At 53.7% G+C, this 16,932-nt stretch overlaps 5 protein-coding genes across 5 annotated transcripts; 4 read left to right on the top strand and 1 right to left on the bottom strand.

The window, feature by feature from the left end:
* Positions 1–1,439: 1,439 nt before the first annotated feature.
* On the top strand, positions 1,440–2,318 carry CTAM01_08398 (uncharacterized protein; the record flags this gene model as incomplete). The annotated part of the gene is made up of 2 exons (XM_060524418.1): positions 1,440–1,490; positions 1,542–2,318. Coding segments are annotated over 2 exons (828 nt in total), but the record flags the coding sequence as incomplete, so codon positions are not given.
* A 4,310-nt stretch (positions 2,319–6,628) lies between these two features.
* Positions 6,629–8,680, top strand: CTAM01_08399 (ATP-citrate synthase subunit 1; the record flags this gene model as incomplete). Its single annotated transcript, XM_060524419.1, has 2 exons — positions 6,629–7,096; positions 7,148–8,680. 2 exons carry the CDS (start codon positions 6,629–6,631, stop codon positions 8,678–8,680), a joined length of 2,001 nt encoding a protein of 666 aa, XP_060380932.1.
* Positions 8,681–10,899: 2,219 nt separating this feature from the next.
* CTAM01_08400 (ribosomal protein L30) lies at positions 10,900–11,160 on the top strand (the record flags this gene model as incomplete). Its single annotated transcript, XM_060524420.1, has 1 exon — positions 10,900–11,160. One exon carries the CDS (start codon positions 10,900–10,902, stop codon positions 11,158–11,160), a length of 261 nt encoding a protein of 86 aa, XP_060380933.1.
* A 705-nt stretch (positions 11,161–11,865) lies between these two features.
* Positions 11,866–15,463, bottom strand: CTAM01_08401 (uncharacterized protein; the record flags this gene model as incomplete). Its single annotated transcript, XM_060524421.1, has 6 exons — positions 11,866–12,038; positions 12,088–12,203; positions 12,256–12,527; positions 12,674–13,061; positions 13,236–14,476; positions 15,062–15,463. 6 exons carry the CDS (start codon positions 15,461–15,463, stop codon positions 11,866–11,868), a joined length of 2,592 nt encoding a protein of 863 aa, XP_060380934.1.
* Positions 15,464–16,251: 788 nt separating this feature from the next.
* CTAM01_08402 (Cnl2/NKP2 family protein) lies at positions 16,252–16,872 on the top strand (the record flags this gene model as incomplete). The annotated part of the gene is made up of 2 exons (XM_060524422.1): positions 16,252–16,548; positions 16,615–16,872. The coding sequence occupies 2 exons, from the start codon at positions 16,252–16,254 to the stop codon at positions 16,870–16,872; spliced, it is 555 nt and encodes a 184-aa protein (XP_060380935.1).
* Positions 16,873–16,932: the final 60 nt, after the last annotated feature.

Raw genomic sequence — 16,932 nt, forward strand, 5'->3', positions numbered from 1 at the left:
CAGCGATTGCCTTTGGAAAACGAAGTATATTTGTGTGGCTCGGAGGTGGAGTTTGGAGTTTCGCTGCCAGTCAGCCAGCAGCAGACTTTCTTTCAGCTGGCTGAGCTTCTGGTAAGGAGCTTCGTGGGCGGCAAATGTCACCACGGCAAGCAAGCGGAAGGCTCCAGATGTTCGCGCCGAGCTCTGGAAGAGGGGCTATCACGATCCAACTGGAGACTCGGCTGGGATGGAGGAAAGACGAGGCGACAAGATTGAGCTTTGGAAGAGTGTTTGGCTGCAGTGAGAACATACCAAGAGAGAGAGAGCAAGTGCTACCAGGCGACGAAGTCGAAGTCTGGGGACGAAGTTGTGGTGAAGACCTGAAATCAAGTGAATGTCAGGAATCGGAGGTCGAATCGAAGTCGAGTCGAGTCAAGCAGAGCGGTGTGTGAGGGAAGAAAGAAGCGGCGAGGTTGAAGGAGAAGTATGGATTGGGGAGTGGGAGGAATGGAGTGGAAGGAGAGAAGCTGTGCTGGTGCGTGGAGAGAGAGGGAGAAGATCGTCAGCCTTTCAAAATTTTGGATTCTGTCGAAGCTCCCAGGGATTATTTGTTGCTGGGACTTCGGGGAGAGGAAGAGCAGGAAGAGCGGACGAAGGAGGAGGGGGTGGGTGTGCGTTTGTGTGTGTGTGTGTGTGACGGTGGTGTGGTGGGTGGGAGGGGGAGGGGTGAGAAAGTGACGGGAGAGGGACGGGAGGTACATCTTGGGGCAACGAAGCGCGCCCAGGTACCGACCGGGATCGTTTTGGTGGCTTTGAAAATCGGTGGATTTTCACCTTTGCACCTTGAGGGAGCTAAGGGACCACGCCAAAAAGTTTTGGGGTGGTGCGTGTTGTGGTTGTGCGGTGCAGTGAGGTGCATTGGAACCAGACACCTGTGAGAATCTCTCGCAAGCTCCGGGAGTGGGAAAAAAAGAACTGGGGGGAGGGGAAAGTATTTTTGGGGACCGGGTGTATTTTTGAGAGGGGGGGTGGGAATTCGGGGAGCTCCAGCCCAGCTGTCCATGCACGCTACCCCTCGATGGCGGTGGCAGAACACACGACACCCTACAGGGGCACACTCGACATATCCGCAAAAAGCAAGAACGACTGCGAGGGAAAAACGGGTGGGAAAGTGCAAGTGCAAAGGTACTGAACCGGGAGGGAAGGGGCAACGGACAGCACAGGCAAGTACCTGTATCTGTACCTGCCCTATCTGCCCTATACCTTTCCCTCTCCTTCTTCTTGTTGGACTCACCTCGAAATTGGCGACAATCTTGCAGGTTGGACTGCAACAAGGTATGCAATAAAGGGATGGAGGGGTTGAGAAGGAAAATGCTGGCAGGGCAGGGGAATTCGACCAAGATGGAACCTAACGAAGAAAAAAAAAGTCTGGGGAGGGGGAATTTGGGAAAGGTGGATGAAAAAAAAGAGACAGGCAGTGGTTGTTGAGAGGTTTAAGTGGATCTCGTCTCGTACCTTTTGGAAAGTCACTCTGAGGTGCTCACTCACTGACAATATTGCAGGCTCTGAAGACCAAGGAAGACCGAGTGAGAATCTCTAGGAGAGGACGGGAAATGGGCAAAGAGAAACCTAACGAAATGGACAGCAACAATTATCGATTTTGCCTCCCAGGCGGCGCAAGGGCGGCATTTTTACATACAGCTACACGCACCACACAGTCGTGTCAGTACTCCGTCCACAGCATGGAAGTGTTGGACCACCACCTCTCCCGCCCTTTCCCGGATGATGGATCGATGCAACCCCAGCGCCAGAATGTCCGCCGAAAATCGCAGGGACCGCCATTTTTACATACACCTAGGTGCTGCATTGTTGTGCTCATCAACCTCACCTTCACAGATTCCAACATGGTCCATCAACATAGTGCAGGTGCACCACAGCCGAACGGGAAAGGGCGGAAGACAGACTGCTGGCTGCTGGATGGAGCTTGGGGAACGTTGCCGGTGCGGTGCGAAGCGGTACGGCGCATCATCCTCGTCGCTTCGTCGCTTACACCGGCTGTGGTCTTCCAATGCTTCCAGACGATTCTCCATTCTCGTGGGTTGGGGTTGCCTATCCGTACCTTACCTTACCTTGCGAAATTGGGGGTGGTCTGTTTCTGTTTCTGTCTGTCCCCCGTATCCGATCGAGATCAGGATCAGGCCCCTTGCCCAAAACGAACCAAGAGAAGGAAAGAAAGAAAACAAAAAAAAGCCGTTGTTTATCCACCAGCAGCCAGCGGGAGACTGAGAGTCGCGTTTCCAGTACTACCGATTCGGGCGCACTCGAGCGCCGCGGGATGACTATGTGATTTCGGACGTTTCTCATCTCGTGCGTGGGACAACGGACGGTAGCCCGGATGTCAGGTCAGATCCCCCCAAACTCGGTGTCAGTCAAAGTACGGAGACACAAATTGGTCCAGGAACCGGGCATTGGCGCCGTAATTAGCCATGGCGCTGGGATTGGCACCTGGGACGACGACCAAGCACAGTCATCAAATCAACCTCGAGTGAGACGTTGGACTGCCTGGTCAGACGGCACATCGACCCCTACTCGTTCTTCGCTCCTGTTGCCCACCTGCACCTAGCAATGCTTAGGCTCGCTCAGCATGACCTACCTGGCCCTGTCATTTTCGAAAACCAGATCTCCAAGCTACGACAAGGAGCCATTAGCCATGGCCGTTCGTGTTCCCGTACGAGTGTGCGTGGGAAGAAGCCAGAACAGCGGCTATTACTCGCGCATCCGGACGCAGTACACACACTCGGGTATCTCCAAAATGAAGGCGCGCAATGCCCGGTGGTCGGCGGAGTGACAATGGGGAGGACCGAAAACCGGCGGAGGTGGATGCGGCATGCCGGGTTTCGGGGAATGCGAGCATGGGTGCTGAAATGCCCGTTTGGGTCTTTTTCCTCTGTCCTTCTCTGCTTGTCCTAGGCGCGCGAGTCTTTTGAGTGCTTTTCCATTTTTTTTTTTCCATCTCCGTCGCCGTCGCCGGTCAGTTTCGGCCGTGGTTTCTTCGCGGCGCTTCGCATTTACGACTATCGCCGCCTTGTTCCGTCTGGCATCTGCAATGTCCTTGATTTTTTGCATCTGAATTTTCTCTCAAGCGGGTATCTTGCTGCTGCTTCTCTTCCCTCTTTGGTCGGATAGAGTAAGGTAGTGCATCATCCCAAGTGGCCTTGTACCCGTACATACCTGGATCTGGATGGATGCACAACATCGTCTCTTCCCCATTTCTCATTCTCACGCACACAAAATCCCACACAGGCTTCGAAATAATACCTCGATCCTTGGCTGACAGCAACCACTCTCCGTTCGCATGCAGCGATGGGAAGGAATACGGGCAAGGAGGCGAGGCTGTTTTAGTGACCGCCTCGCCCCCACTCAGACAGGCGAGCCTTCCAGTGCCTCTACCTGACGGTGTAAGCCCTGATGTTGGTTGTGTGGTTGTATACCTAGTATCAACGGTGTCTGGATAGGCGTGTGCGTGTGAACCAGTCGTGTTCAGATTGATTACAATCCCAGAAGCCATCCCGGCGGCCAAGTTGGCGAATGTTGATCCTCCCTGACAATCCAGTCCGAGGCCATTGGGCGAGACTCAAGGTGCGGTCAAACCAAAGTGCAGGCTGCTGCATTCCCGAATGCCCTGGTGCGTCAAGGTACGATAAGAGAGAGCGAGAGAGAGAGCTATGGGCGCCTCCCGACAAGAGAGGTATTGTTGGCGGTCAAGCGCCAGTGCCAGCCGAGCCGACTTGGTCTCAACTTGGACTGGTCGGGGCGGGGGGAGCTCCCGGAACTTGGAACATCCAATTGAGAGCAGATAGAGACACAACCGCCATTCGATATTGACACTGACATTGCGGTGACCGGCGGGCGGACACCGCCCGTCTCACTGGACGAGTTCCCTTTGAGGTCAAGTGTCCGTCTGTCGGATGATGGGATCTGGATCTTATCGTTGTGCGCTTGCTCTGTCTGTTCCATCTGTTTCTGCCTACCTGAACGTTTCTGAGAGGTGCGAGTTGCACCAAGATAGGAAGAAGAGAAGGGAAGGCGCCGAAAAAGACTGTGAGAGTCAGGGCTTGTGCAGGTACGCAGACCAGCCCGTCCGCGGATGGAGCTGGTACCGGTACCTGGTCTATCCGCAGTTGCAGCGTCCGTCTGGGCTCAAGCTCAGGTCCAGCCCAGGGCAGTAAGTGCCAGGCAGTTGTGGGACAGGGCAGCTTCCTTTGGGGCACGGGGGCACAGAGAGAGAGAGAGCATGAGCATGAGCATTTAGGTGAGGTGAGCTCCAATTTTGGCAAGGTGCTTGGCCACTAGCAGTCTAGCGCCCCCCAGGTACGGCCTCGCTTCCCTGTGCAAGTCTTTTCTTCACCCTGTCCATGGGGTGCAAGTACCTGAGCTCAGATTTCCTACCGGGACCTTTTTTCTGGGACCTTGCGGTACGTAGTCCGTAAGGTAAGGTACCCAGTGAGGTGAGGCTGTGTGGGGTCCGCCAGAAACAAGCGGGGGCCAAGGGTCCTTGCCCGTTTGCCTGGTTGGTGCGTGAGCTATGTGCCTTTGGGCGGTCCCATCGCATCTCCCTTTTTTCGCCTTTCCCTTCCCTGCCCGCTGGCCAATTCAACACTTCAACAATCCACGGGCCAATCATTTGGCGGTATTGGTCGGGAACTTCCCCAACTCTTTCGGCCGTCGCATGACGGAAGTCTCCATTTTCTCAATTCCCATTCCCCATCACCCCTCCATTCCACGCACCACCACGCACTACGCACCCCTCAAACCCAAGAGAAAAAAAAGTCTCAGGCTTCTCTCTCAGAGTCCCAATGGCCCGACTTTGGCAGAGTTGTGTGTCACTGCGCCGTCAAGCCGTCCCAAGAAAATCTACCGGGCCCCGTGCGAAGTACCTGAACCGACGCAGTGCCGGCCATACTGATCGCCCGTACCTTGCCTAGGTACTTGCTGATGTCGAGGACCCCTCCGCAAGGTACCTTAGCTCACCCGTACCCCTTCACTACAATGGAAGTCCACAACCACAGAGTCAACCCATCCGTTGCTTCTGGTTCACCATTTTCTGCCCGCCAGTTCTGTTCCTGCCGCTGCAAAGCATTGTTTGGCATTGTTGGTGACCAGCCATAATTGGGATTGGGATTGGCCCTTTTTTCTTTCTGATCTAGAGCCAAGGTACCTAATCTGGTCTTGTCTCGATAAGGACGTGTATAGACAGATACGGATAGCTTACCTTACCCTACCTTTAGTTGGGTAATGAAAGGTACTCTACGTGGTCGACTATGCTTGGGCAAAGTATCAGAGGTACCTCTTTCCAAAAGTTGACTTTGACTCGAACGCGGACCTGTCCCTTCCTCTCTTGTTGCTCGTTGCGTTGCTCCCTCGGATACTTGGGACGCAAGCCCGCCAAAACAATCCCTGCTCACCATCACCTCACACAAACGCAAGACGCACCCGCGCACCGCCATGTATGTACTTTGTCCGCACCACGCACCACGCACCACGCACTACATACGCACAGCACACCGTTCGTTCGTTCCTCCCACTCCCTTGCCGATTTCCGCTGGAGAGAATCCGACGTACACTAGCAAAAAGCAGAGAAAGGACAGAGAGAACCATGGTCCATGGAAAACAATACTTGCAAAAATACTAATTCCACCTCACCAAAAACTCACACCCTGCTGGTGGCCCGTCTCCGTGCTCCTCAACTACTTACGATACCCGACCTCCGTCCTCCTTCTTCTCCTCCGACCCTCGCTCACTCTCACTCGACTCTCTCTCTCTCGCTTTCCTCTCCTTCCCTCCTTCTTCTCACCCTCTTGCTGCTCTTGAGAAGCTTCCTTTTCTCTCTCCCTCTCTCTCTTACCCCCACGCCAATCCCTTTTCTCACCAAAGGATCTCTCCTCCGTCAGCTCGACAAAAAAAGAAGCTGGACTTTACCGTTGTGCGCCGCTGCTTGATCCCATCAATACCTACACCCATACCAGGGTAGACAGACAACAGCATCACCGCCTAGGTCAGTTACCGCTCCCCGAATCCTACCCACCCCGGTCATGTCAATCCTGCCCCTCCGACGCCTCTTTCCCACCTCCGAACGCTTCACACACACCTCATGTCACTTCCACACCCGCTCGCCGCCGCACATCGCATCAGACACGACCAGGACCAAAAAAAAAAAGTCTCTCCCACCAAGGAGCTGGGGCTACGCCAGCTACAAAGGTCCACTTAATGTCTGGTGGTGTCCCCAGCTGCCGATGAGCATGTAGCCTCGCAGATCCAACGATTTCAGCTTCCCTGAGCGAACTGTCGTCTCTCCGAGTCCCTCCTGAAATCTCACCTTCTCCCCACCATAATTCCGACTCGTTTGTTTTCCACCAAACTTCCTCTTACTACTCATCCTCCTCCTCCTCCACCTTCAACCTTTCCAATCCTTACTTTGGACATCTTTCTCCTTCATCTCTCTCGCGGGCAGACATCCATAGACTTGTTTCTGGCGCCCATTGTCTGTTTCGAACAAGCTTGCTGACCTTGTTACCCCTCGCCAGAATCTTTTTTCTTCTTCCCTTGTTGAGACTCTCATCCTCCCCGACGAAGCTCGACTTTCTTCACAATGCCTTCGGCCACCACCCCCGCTAACGGTGCCAATGGCGCCAAGGCAGCCAGCGGCCTGTCTGCCAACGACAACATCACACGCTTCTCGGCTCCCAGCCGTCCTTTGAGCCCTCTCCCCGAACACGCTCTGTTCAACGACAAGACCAGATGCTTCGTCTACGGTCTGCAGCCCCGCGCCGTCCAGGGTATGCTCGACTTCGACTTCATCTGCAAGCGCAAGACCCCCTCCGTCGCCGGTATCATCTACACTTTCGGTGGTCAGTTCGTCTCCAAGATGTACTGGGGAACCAGCGAGACTCTCCTGCCCGTCTACCAGGAGGTCCCCAAGGCCATTGCCAAGCACCCCGACGTTGACGTTGTCGTCAACTTCGCCTCCTCCCGAAGTGTCTACACCTCCACCATGGAGTTGATGGAGTTCCCCCAGATCAAGACCATTGCCATCATTGCTGAGGGTGTCCCCGAGCGCGTAAGTCGGTCTCTTCCCTCTGGATTCATACCCCGCTAACAAAAATGCAAGCGCGCTCGTGAGATCGCCCACAAGGCTCAGCAGAAGGGCATCACCATCATTGGCCCCGCCACTGTTGGTGGTATCAAGCCTGGCTGCTTCAAGATCGGTAACACTGGTGGCATGATGGACAACATTGTCGCCTCCAAGCTGTACCGCAAGGGTTCCGTTGGTTACGTCTCCAAGTCTGGTGGTATGTCCAACGAGCTCAACAACATTATCGCCAACAACACCGACGGTGTCTACGAGGGTGTGGCCATCGGTGGTGACAGATACCCCGGAACCACCTTCATCGACCACTTGCTCAGATACCAGGCCGACCCCGACTGCAAGATTCTCGTCCTGCTCGGTGAGGTTGGTGGTGTTGAGGAGTACAAGGTCATCAAGGCCGTTGAGGATGGTGTCATTACCAAGCCCATCGTTGCCTGGGCCATTGGTACCTGCGCCAGCATGTTCAAGACTGAGGTTCAGTTCGGTCACGCCGGTGCCTTCGCCAACTCCACCCTGGAGACGGCCAAGACCAAGAACGAGAAGATGAAGGAGGCTGGCTTCTACGTCCCCGAGACCTTCGAGGAGATGCCCCAGGTCCTCAAGGCTCTTTACGACTCCCTCGTCAAGAACGGCACCATCAAGCCCCAGCCTGAGCCCGTCGTTCCCAAGATCCCCATCGACTACTCCTGGGCCCAGGAGCTCGGTCTCATCCGTAAGCCCGCTGCCTTCATCTCCACCATTTCCGATGACCGTGGACAGGAGCTCCTGTACGCAGGCATGCCCATTTCCGACGTTTTCAAGGAAGAGATTGGCATCGGTGGTGTCATGTCCCTTCTGTGGTTCCGCCGCCGTCTTCCCCCCTACGCCTCCAAGTTCCTCGAGATGGTTCTCATGCTTACTGCCGACCACGGCCCTGCTGTGTCCGGTGCCATGAACACCATCATCACCACCCGTGCCGGCAAGGACCTTATCTCCTCCCTTGTCGCTGGTCTCCTGACCATCGGTTCCCGCTTCGGTGGTGCCCTTGACGGTGCCGCCGAGGAGTTCACCAAGGCCTTCGACAAGGGCCTGAGCCCCCGTGAGTTCGTCGACAACATGCGCAAGGCGAACAAGCTCATCCCCGGTATCGGTCACCGTGTCAAGTCCCGCAACAACCCCGATCTCCGTGTCGAGCTTGTCAAGGAGTACGTCAAGGCCAAGTTCCCCACCCACAAGCTTCTCGACTACGCCCTGGCTGTCGAGACCGTCACCACCTCCAAGAAGGACAACCTCATTCTCAACGTCGATGGCTGCATTGCTGTCTGCTTCGTTGACCTGATGCGCAACTGCGGTGCCTTCTCCTCCGAAGAGGCCGAGGACTACCTCAAGATGGGTGTCCTCAACGGTCTGTTCGTTCTCGGCCGTTCCATCGGTCTTATTGCCCACTACCTCGACCAGAAGAGACTCCGCACTGGTCTGTACCGTCACCCGTGGGACGACATTACCTACATCCTTCCTCAGCTCGGCGGCGGCGGCGCACCAGGCGCCGAGGGCAGAGTGGAGGTGCAGATGTAAGGGTTTAACGGTTAGCGGCGGAAGGTTACGGTTTGCCACGGGATGTGGCTATAGAAATGGAGTCTATGATTTTAACGTCATGCGAGGGATGATGGTGTGCTAAATGGCGTCTTGTACGACAAGCTATATACGTGTAGTGCTGCGCAGTCCCCCGGGATATACTAATGGTTTTGCCCGATTACCTTTTGAAGCATTGCTTTCGACGTGCCATGAACAGTGACGACCTACCTGCCTTGCCAACCGCGACGTCGGGTACTTCCGAGACATTAGGGTCGCGCTTGTGCCCCGCTGGCGGCAGCGTCAATCTCTTCAGGGATTGGATGGCGGTTCGACACCAGTTCGGATGGAGCCCTGGGATAAGCTTAAATTGAACCTGTCGAACTGGTCGGGTCGTCCGGACCGCACTGGTGACCCGGCCCGGAATGGTGTCGGCTTTTGGGCTGCTCGTGCATGTCTCAAGACTCAAGGAAAGCGGCAGCTTTTGTCGGCAATCATTGTTCCAAATTGCTGACATGGCGTTCATCCATCGGTATTCTGATTTGAACAAACGATTTGCCGAGTAGACGGCGGGAGCCAGAAAGTACTCGAATACCTGTTCATGTGTCATCGCAGTCGGTAGGCTCTTTAGATCCAAAGCGATTAAATGTGCTCTCGGGAGTTGTGTATTCGGCTAGTCCATTGCGAGAGAGAGAGAAAGGGGGAGGGTTCCTTTGCAAATTCCAAGAGTTGAAGGGATTTGGTGGCTTTTCTATCACGTTGTTGTGGGGGGTTGTATTTCAAGGCCGCATCGAGTCTCGCTGTACTGTCTGTCCCCTTGATAATAGGCTTAGTTACTCGTGAGGTAGGTACAATGTTTCCCAGAAAGACTCTGAGAGCAAGGTAGGTAGGTAGCGTGCGTTGTCAGATAGAAAAGGTTGTTCTGTTTATTAGAAAGGGTTGCTTGTGAACTACATTAACCGTCCCCCGAGTGTGCAAATCTCATCAAGGATAATTCTTCTTTAAAGAAGAACATTGTGGGGGGGGGGGGGGGCGGGTTTCCGGTATTTGAGTTGATACTTGAGAACGCCGTCGCATGCCGAGGAGTCATTGATCATGATAGTTACACTCGCTAGCGCGGTCTAGTTATTGCAATTCTTCCAACAGTAGCACGCCGAACTTGCTTCTGCATTCAATCACGAGCTCAAAGATAACTACTTAGATAGGCAGGCACCTGGTCTCGCCAGACACCACGGAGCCCACGTGGAGTCTGAACCTGATATCGAGAATATTGTTGCAAAAGAACTTTCCCTCAGGTTTCGCCCTGTGGATGCATAGCTTGAACGCAAGGTTTACGGCTTGTACATGGTTCTACAATTATCCGTCTTCGACCACCCGCAGTGAACCAATACCGCCAGACCCGGTGCCCGGCTAGGCCGTCTTGATACCATCCACGTATCCGTATTCCGCACCCATCAGCCTTACGGATTGGCCAATAGTGGCAAGTGCATCGCACCAGGGTAAAGTTGCGTTGTCGTCCAACACGAGCCCTTCACTGCGATTTCAACTCTCTCCAAGGCGATGAATCGCAAGGCGAGGCTAGGCTGAGTTAACCGCCAGACCATCAGAGTTCCCGACCATGCTGCCTAGGCCCAATGGTTGCGAGCATAGTGTAGGTGGGTAACTTGGGTAAAATAACGTGGGAAGTTCTGGTCCGCATAGTCCATTCAACGTAGTATCTGTCAGCCTGATTAGTCTTCACTGCGATTTTAACTCCTCCTAAGGGGTAGAGACAAGACAAAATAAGTGGAGACCACGGGACCTCGTCCTCAAGTAGACCACGCCCTGGCAACTTCCGCCCGTGACTGACGCACGGATCATCGAAATTCCCAACGCCAGCTTAGTGATTTTTGGATCTTTCGATCGCATTGCTGGGAAAGCTATCGAGTATCGGGTCGCTTCCCTGAAATCCCACGACATTACGACGGAAAGACTGCTTCAGCAGAGGCTCAATTGTACGATACGTCCCCGGCTCCTGCAGATTGTTCAAGAACTGCATGAACAGGCGCTAACATCAATACCTCGACAGAAACAAGTGATCACCCATCCCCAATCGAACGAGCAAGGAGCACACGACAACCCACGTCGCAAGCACTTTTCCCTCGACGACGAAGCCAAACCCATACCCACGCGTCTTGTCCTAATCTCAAACAATACACCGCCGCCACGATCACCCGCCCAACATGACCTTCTTCCGCATCACCCTTCACCGCTCTGCCATCGGCCTGCCAAAGAGCACCCGCGGCGTCCTCGAGGCCCTCGGCCTCCGCCGCCGCTCCCAGACCGTCTTCCACCCCGTCAGCCCCCAGTTCGCCGGTATGATTATCAAGGTCAAGGAGCTCGTCAAGGTCCAGGAGGTCGACCGCGCCATGAGCCAGCACGAGATGCGCGACCTGCGGAGGCCAGACCCGGGTTTCTACGTCGAGAAGGCTGTTGCGCGGTAAAGGGACTATAGGAAGGGGGTGAAGTAAGAGACGGGTTGAGGTTCAGAAGGATTTTCCACACATAGAAGACGGGAGGCGAAGAGAGGACAGGTGTTCGGGGTTGTTAGAGGAGATAGGTTCCTCGAGCATGACTGGGCTGGAAAGCAATAGCTCGGGCGCGGCAGAGGCCAAAATCGTGTATCATCACCACGGAGAAAAGTGTACAAAATTATGGCGGACTGTACAACAAACGCACGTAGACGAGGATGTCTGCATCAAGTTACTTGGAATCAAACAAAAGTTCACTCAAGACCACTGGTGATTCGGGCTCGTCTCCTTGATTGGCACATGATTCACTTGTCGCGTTGACAACTACCTGCATGATTACTGAAGACTGCATAGAGACGAGTCAGATGGACCAGCGACCATATTCGTATACTTGCCTCACAAGACACAAGGGTCAAGAAATGATGCTTTTGCGAATGGAAAACAATGATTACTATCTGTCTCAACTCTCATACCGGTTGAGTATGCCTGATACTAGCAGGTGATACAAAGATGCTGGATGTCCATTTTCCACACCTCCAACTAAACCCCTCACCAAGCCTGCATGACCAGGTGCTGGGATTCCAATAATGCAAAGAAAAAGTCAAGATGAAACGTCAAACTGTCTACCGTTTAGTCGGCTGACCATTTGACTCAGGATGCAAGATGAGGTCTGGCCGCCTAGAAGCTCCGAGCCTTGTCGATATACTCCTGAGAAGGGGTCTCATATTCGCTGACAAAGTAGTTCTTTGCGTTCTTGCCGAGCCAGACGGTGAGCTTGGAGAGTTCCTCACGCAGACGCGCCACAGATTGCTGGTCCATGTTTGTCTGAGCGACGAGCTCGGGAAGAGACACTGTCTTGAATCAGTACTAAGCCAGACTAGGCGTCTCGAATGGACTTACCCATCAGGCGGCACAAGTGTTCAGGTCCATAGGTATCGCAGACAGACTTGTGCTTGTCTTCCTCGCCAGCCTTCTCCCACACCTTGCGAATCTCATGGTACTGGGGTCGCTCAAAGCTATGGAGAGATCAGTAGAGTTCGAGATACCAAGTCCAAGCAGAAAACTTACCGGTACAGTAAGATACGGCTCAAAGACTTCTCAAAGTACTCGCGAAGTCCTGCAACGACTTCCTCAAGAATGTCCATGTTTGCAGAACCATCTTCCCTGTTCGGGCGCTCATAGTTGAGGTAGTCGCTCAAAATGTCGTCAACGGGGTGAGGGTGAGGAAGCGGGACCAGCTGATTGTTCTTGGTGATGTTCTCCCAGTCGTCAACAAGCATCGCCTTGATGTGATCAGGGATGGGAAGCTTAATGGACGGGCGTGCATGAAATCCATCCTCCTGGTATGTGATATTAGTATTTGTGTCGACTAGTAGGCATGGCGCAACAGAAAACGAAAAAAAAAAAGAAAAGAAAAAGCCTCCAGGCCGCTGGGCTGTCGAATTGATAATGGTTTCTCTCGATGGTAGTCCTCCTCAATCCGCACATGCGGAAGCTTCCCACTGGGGCAAGCATTGCGTTTGTGTAAACTCACAGTCGGAAGTTCTTCCTCGCTCGTTTCCGAAGAGCGAGCAGATGACGACTTCGCCCGCGCAGGCTGTTCTCGCTTGAGAGTCGTGACGCTCGTATCGTAGCGATTGTCATAGTTGGGCTTGCCATCTTTTGTGACATAGGGTCTGGCGCGGGGAGCGGGCGAGAGGGTCAGGTTATCAGCCCTCAGCAAGCGCGGTTCCTTCCAGGCCACCACTTGATCATGCTGAGGTCGCCGACGCAATGGTTCGGCTGGCCGAGATTTGCGAGACGCAAAAGCCATAATGAACGAGATGAGTGTGTAAAGAGCCAGTGTAGCGTTTGACGAGTGGAATGCAGTGGTTCTATGAGAAGCTGGTGTTTGGGGATGGTTCGAGAAAGAAAGGGCGGGAATTCGGTAGAAGATCAGAAACTCTTCATTGTGCTGCGGGAAGGAGCAGTCTGGGATCGCTCCTGCCAGAAAGGCGGAACCAGCAGGATGTTTCTGATGCTGGTGTGTTGGGCCACCCACGGCCTACTGCAGCCTACGTCGAACATTATGGCGGAACTCGAGGAGTATCTCCACACTGTTCTCACGCTTTCTCTTGCTTGTGCCGCAGGGCCTCTGCAAAAGCTCTTCGACGACATCCTTGGCATCTTCCGACTCGCCATCTTGAAAGCTTCGTAGATCATGCTGGTTCTCGATGTTGGCATTCGCGGGACGCTCCCCAAGGAATTCTATACTGGAGTCGCTGGTTATGCTGGTCCTATCGTCGTCGTCGTCGCTGCCAACGGTCTCGTCGCTAGAAATACTGATCAGGTCGACGATGTCGGCAGGTTCCACGTCGCCATCGGAATCTGAGGCTCGCCCGACTGTCTGATCTTCGTCTCCCTCATCTTCGTTGTCGGCTTGGTAGAACTCGTCTTCAGTTTCCTCGTACACGGGTGAAGCCCAGCGAACCTTCTTGCGTGGGCGAACAGATGTCTCGTCGTAGCCATCGAAGTCATCTTCACTATACATGTACTTCCGACGTCTGTTGGGTAGGAAAGTGTCATCTTCTTCGCCAGATTCGAGTCGCTGTCGGAAAAGGTTGTTCCGATACTGCCTCTCGCTCAGAGTGTCGTCGTAGTCCCTCAAACCTTCATCTTCCTCAAAGTCGAATCGGTTCACGCCCATCTCCTCTTCATTGACTTCGTCGTCTTCCTCCTCATATTTCAATCGGTTCTGGTTCATCTCCGCCTCCTCTTCGTCATACTCGTCATACTCCTCCCTGAAGTAGTATCGGGGCAGATCAGAGTCAACATTCCCATCCTCGTCCTCGTCCGAATACATTCGACGCCTTTTGTGATGCTGCTCAAACGCCGCGTCTTCCTCATCGTAGTCTGGCTCCGGTTGACGTCTTTTGCGTTGCTGATCGTGCTGATTTGGGCGATGATTGATCACGTCGGCGTCGCCATACAGATAGTCGTCTGAGGCTGGAGCCGGTGTCTCGTAATTGCCATAGTCGAAGTCACTGGTAAAATCGGTCTTGATCTCGACGTATTCGCCTTGAGATGCTTCAACATCTTGTCGATATTCGTGTTCGTCTGCATCCTCTGCCCGACCAACAGGGTTGTTGTGACGGTAATGGGCAAGTTGACGGGCGTAGTCTAACCGAGACATGAATCCGCGTTGGGGTGGAGAGGCGTAGTTGGGCTGAGCGCCAGAGTACTGCGCAGCCTGCTGCGACAGAACCCAGTCGTACACCCGAGCAAAGCTATCCCAAGCCGGGGAGCTCATCTTGTAGCTTGAGTAGGGTAGTGATGATTGTTGATGAAGTTTGTGATGATGTATCCTGAAATTTTCAAGGCAAGACACGAGACGTTGTGATGGGTATGAATGCGATGAATGGGAGAAAGGAGAGTTTTCTGGGAGAGGATAGGAAATCGAACCGGCGATTTGGAAAGAGAAGAGTGGGATGTGGGAGGAATGTGTGGAATCGGTGGAAGGCGTGGTGTTGAAGAAAGGTTTGACCAGCGAAGACTTGTCGGGGCAGGAAGGTGGAAATTCCTTTTCGGCAAGTGCCTCGATGGACGCTGATTCACACAACGCTCCTTCCTTCGATTAAATGAATACCAGCTGCCCGGCAGTGAAGAGGTCGGGAAGTATTCGGTGACCAGCTTTGCTGATGGCCCCACATTGATGAGGGCATTCACCCCCCTATCGTTTCCTTCCTCCTTCCCGTCTTTCGGACTTTGTTTCAAGCTCACTTCACAATGAGCTTCTACTTGGAGGCCAATATAATGGCACATCAAGAGAAACCAAAAATTGAAACAAACGCAGAACAGAAAGCAAGACACAAAGAAACTCGGTTTTGGCACTCACCTGCTCGAGGTCAAAATCTCTCGCCCGGCGAGGGCCACGGCCAGTGGCAGCGACACCTGCAGTTCGCTCCTCACTACCGCGAGCTGAGTCGGTCCCATTGACACGAAGGTTGCCCTTCTTGGGGGGTTTGGCACTGCTCTTCTGGCGTAGGTCCTTCATCTGGGCGTGCAGCTGGCTGGCAAGCTCCTTATTCTCCTCTGTGAACTTGCGGATGCGATCGATAGAAACCCAGTCGTCCCAAGTGTTCTTCCAGCCCTTGTAGTGAATGCGATACTGGAAGCCTTCGCCACTCTCGGCAGGCTGGATGTCGAGAATCTTGGCCTCATATAGCATCTCACCATGGAAACAGAGGACCTTCTCATCCTTGGAGAAGGGCTGGGGCGGTTGGCGTGCGGGCGCCATGATTGGATAAGGCGGCTGTAGGTTGGCGTATCTACTCAGTAGGCTCCAGCAAAGAATATCGACAGCAGGGTTCTGGCGATAACCTGGATGTCGTTGAAGGGTTGATGCGCCAAAGGGGCAATGAGGTTAAATTCTCGGACAGTGCGCTGAAGATCGAGACACAGTCACTTTCAGAACCAGTTGGCACAAGTTCGAGGCTACTGGCACAGTACGAATCGTGAGCAGTCGTGACACCTCACTCAATCCGGATGACAGTGTTGATCGAGTCGCTAACACGGTATTAAGCTGGAGGACTGATTAGTTTCTAGGCAAGATTGACAGCGAGTATGAAAGGATATGAGACTAAATCTTACTGCAATCCGTATGCTTGCTTAACAGCAACTTGCCTAGTGTTGCTTTCGTCGTGGGTAGAGCCGTCTTCGTGAGGTGCAACCGTGATGGATGAGGTGAAGATGGCAAGGTGTGTCGATTCTTCCTACGGAGTGAAACGCGCTGCGGCTCATTAACGCGTCCCGCAAGAACTACCGCGTCTTCCATGCCTGCCCCAAGCCAAGCGCCACCCATCCCGCCTGCCATGCCTACTTACCTTACTCTCTACCTACCCAATGACCTTACCTCACAGGCTCACATATCTGACTTCCCATCTAAGCCTACCCTCTCCTGCTTTTTGTTAGAGATTACGGATACCTTCTGTCAGAGATCTTATCGTCGAGGGCTGTTGCGACTATAACGGCCACTCGCTGGACTCATTGTCTTCCAAGCAGCTCATCTCACAAGCGCAACCCATTATGGCGCCCACCGAAGCCGCCATCCTGCACAACTACCTGACTGTTCCGGCGCAGCTGCCCTCAGCCATCACGCTCGAAGAATTCACCGAGCTTTTCCCCAAACCGCATCGCGCAAACCCGCAAATCCGCTCCTTGTACCGTGATCTGCAACACCAAAGGAGGGCGCTCGTTGATGCGGTCACGGAAAACATTGAGAACGAGGAGAAGAACGGGAGGATCATCAAGCGCGAGATTGCGCGTGCCCAGAAACGTGCGAAAACCGAGGATGCCGATCAGGAGCTTGAGATTGAGAGAGCGGTACGTTCTTGCTATTGTGCTGCATATTATCATTGTAGACCAGAGTCTCTAATACGAAGGTTAAAGCTGTTTGGTGCGGCTGGGGCGCAAGATCCCAAACACACAATTAACTCCATCGCCCCAGAGATGGATACGGCGATAGCGGATCTCGAAGCAGAGATTCAGGAGCTAGAGGCTCAGGAAGCAAAACTCATGGAGTCGGTCAAACAGACAGTCGGCAGCATGAGCGATCTCCGCTACGGACGCCTCGCCAACCCCAAGCTCGGAGAGGACGTCATTCAAGGTCTCAAGAGTGTCCAAGATGCATGCGACGGGAAAAGTTGATCAACTAAAGATTACTAATTTGGCCCTATCTAATCCAAATGACCAAGGATCTCAGTTGCA

Source organism: Colletotrichum tamarilloi (genome assembly GCF_030869305.1).
Source record: "Colletotrichum tamarilloi strain Tom-12 chromosome Unknown Scaffold_29.1, whole genome shotgun sequence".
Classification (NCBI taxonomy): Eukaryota; Fungi; Ascomycota; class Sordariomycetes; order Glomerellales; family Glomerellaceae; genus Colletotrichum; species Colletotrichum tamarilloi.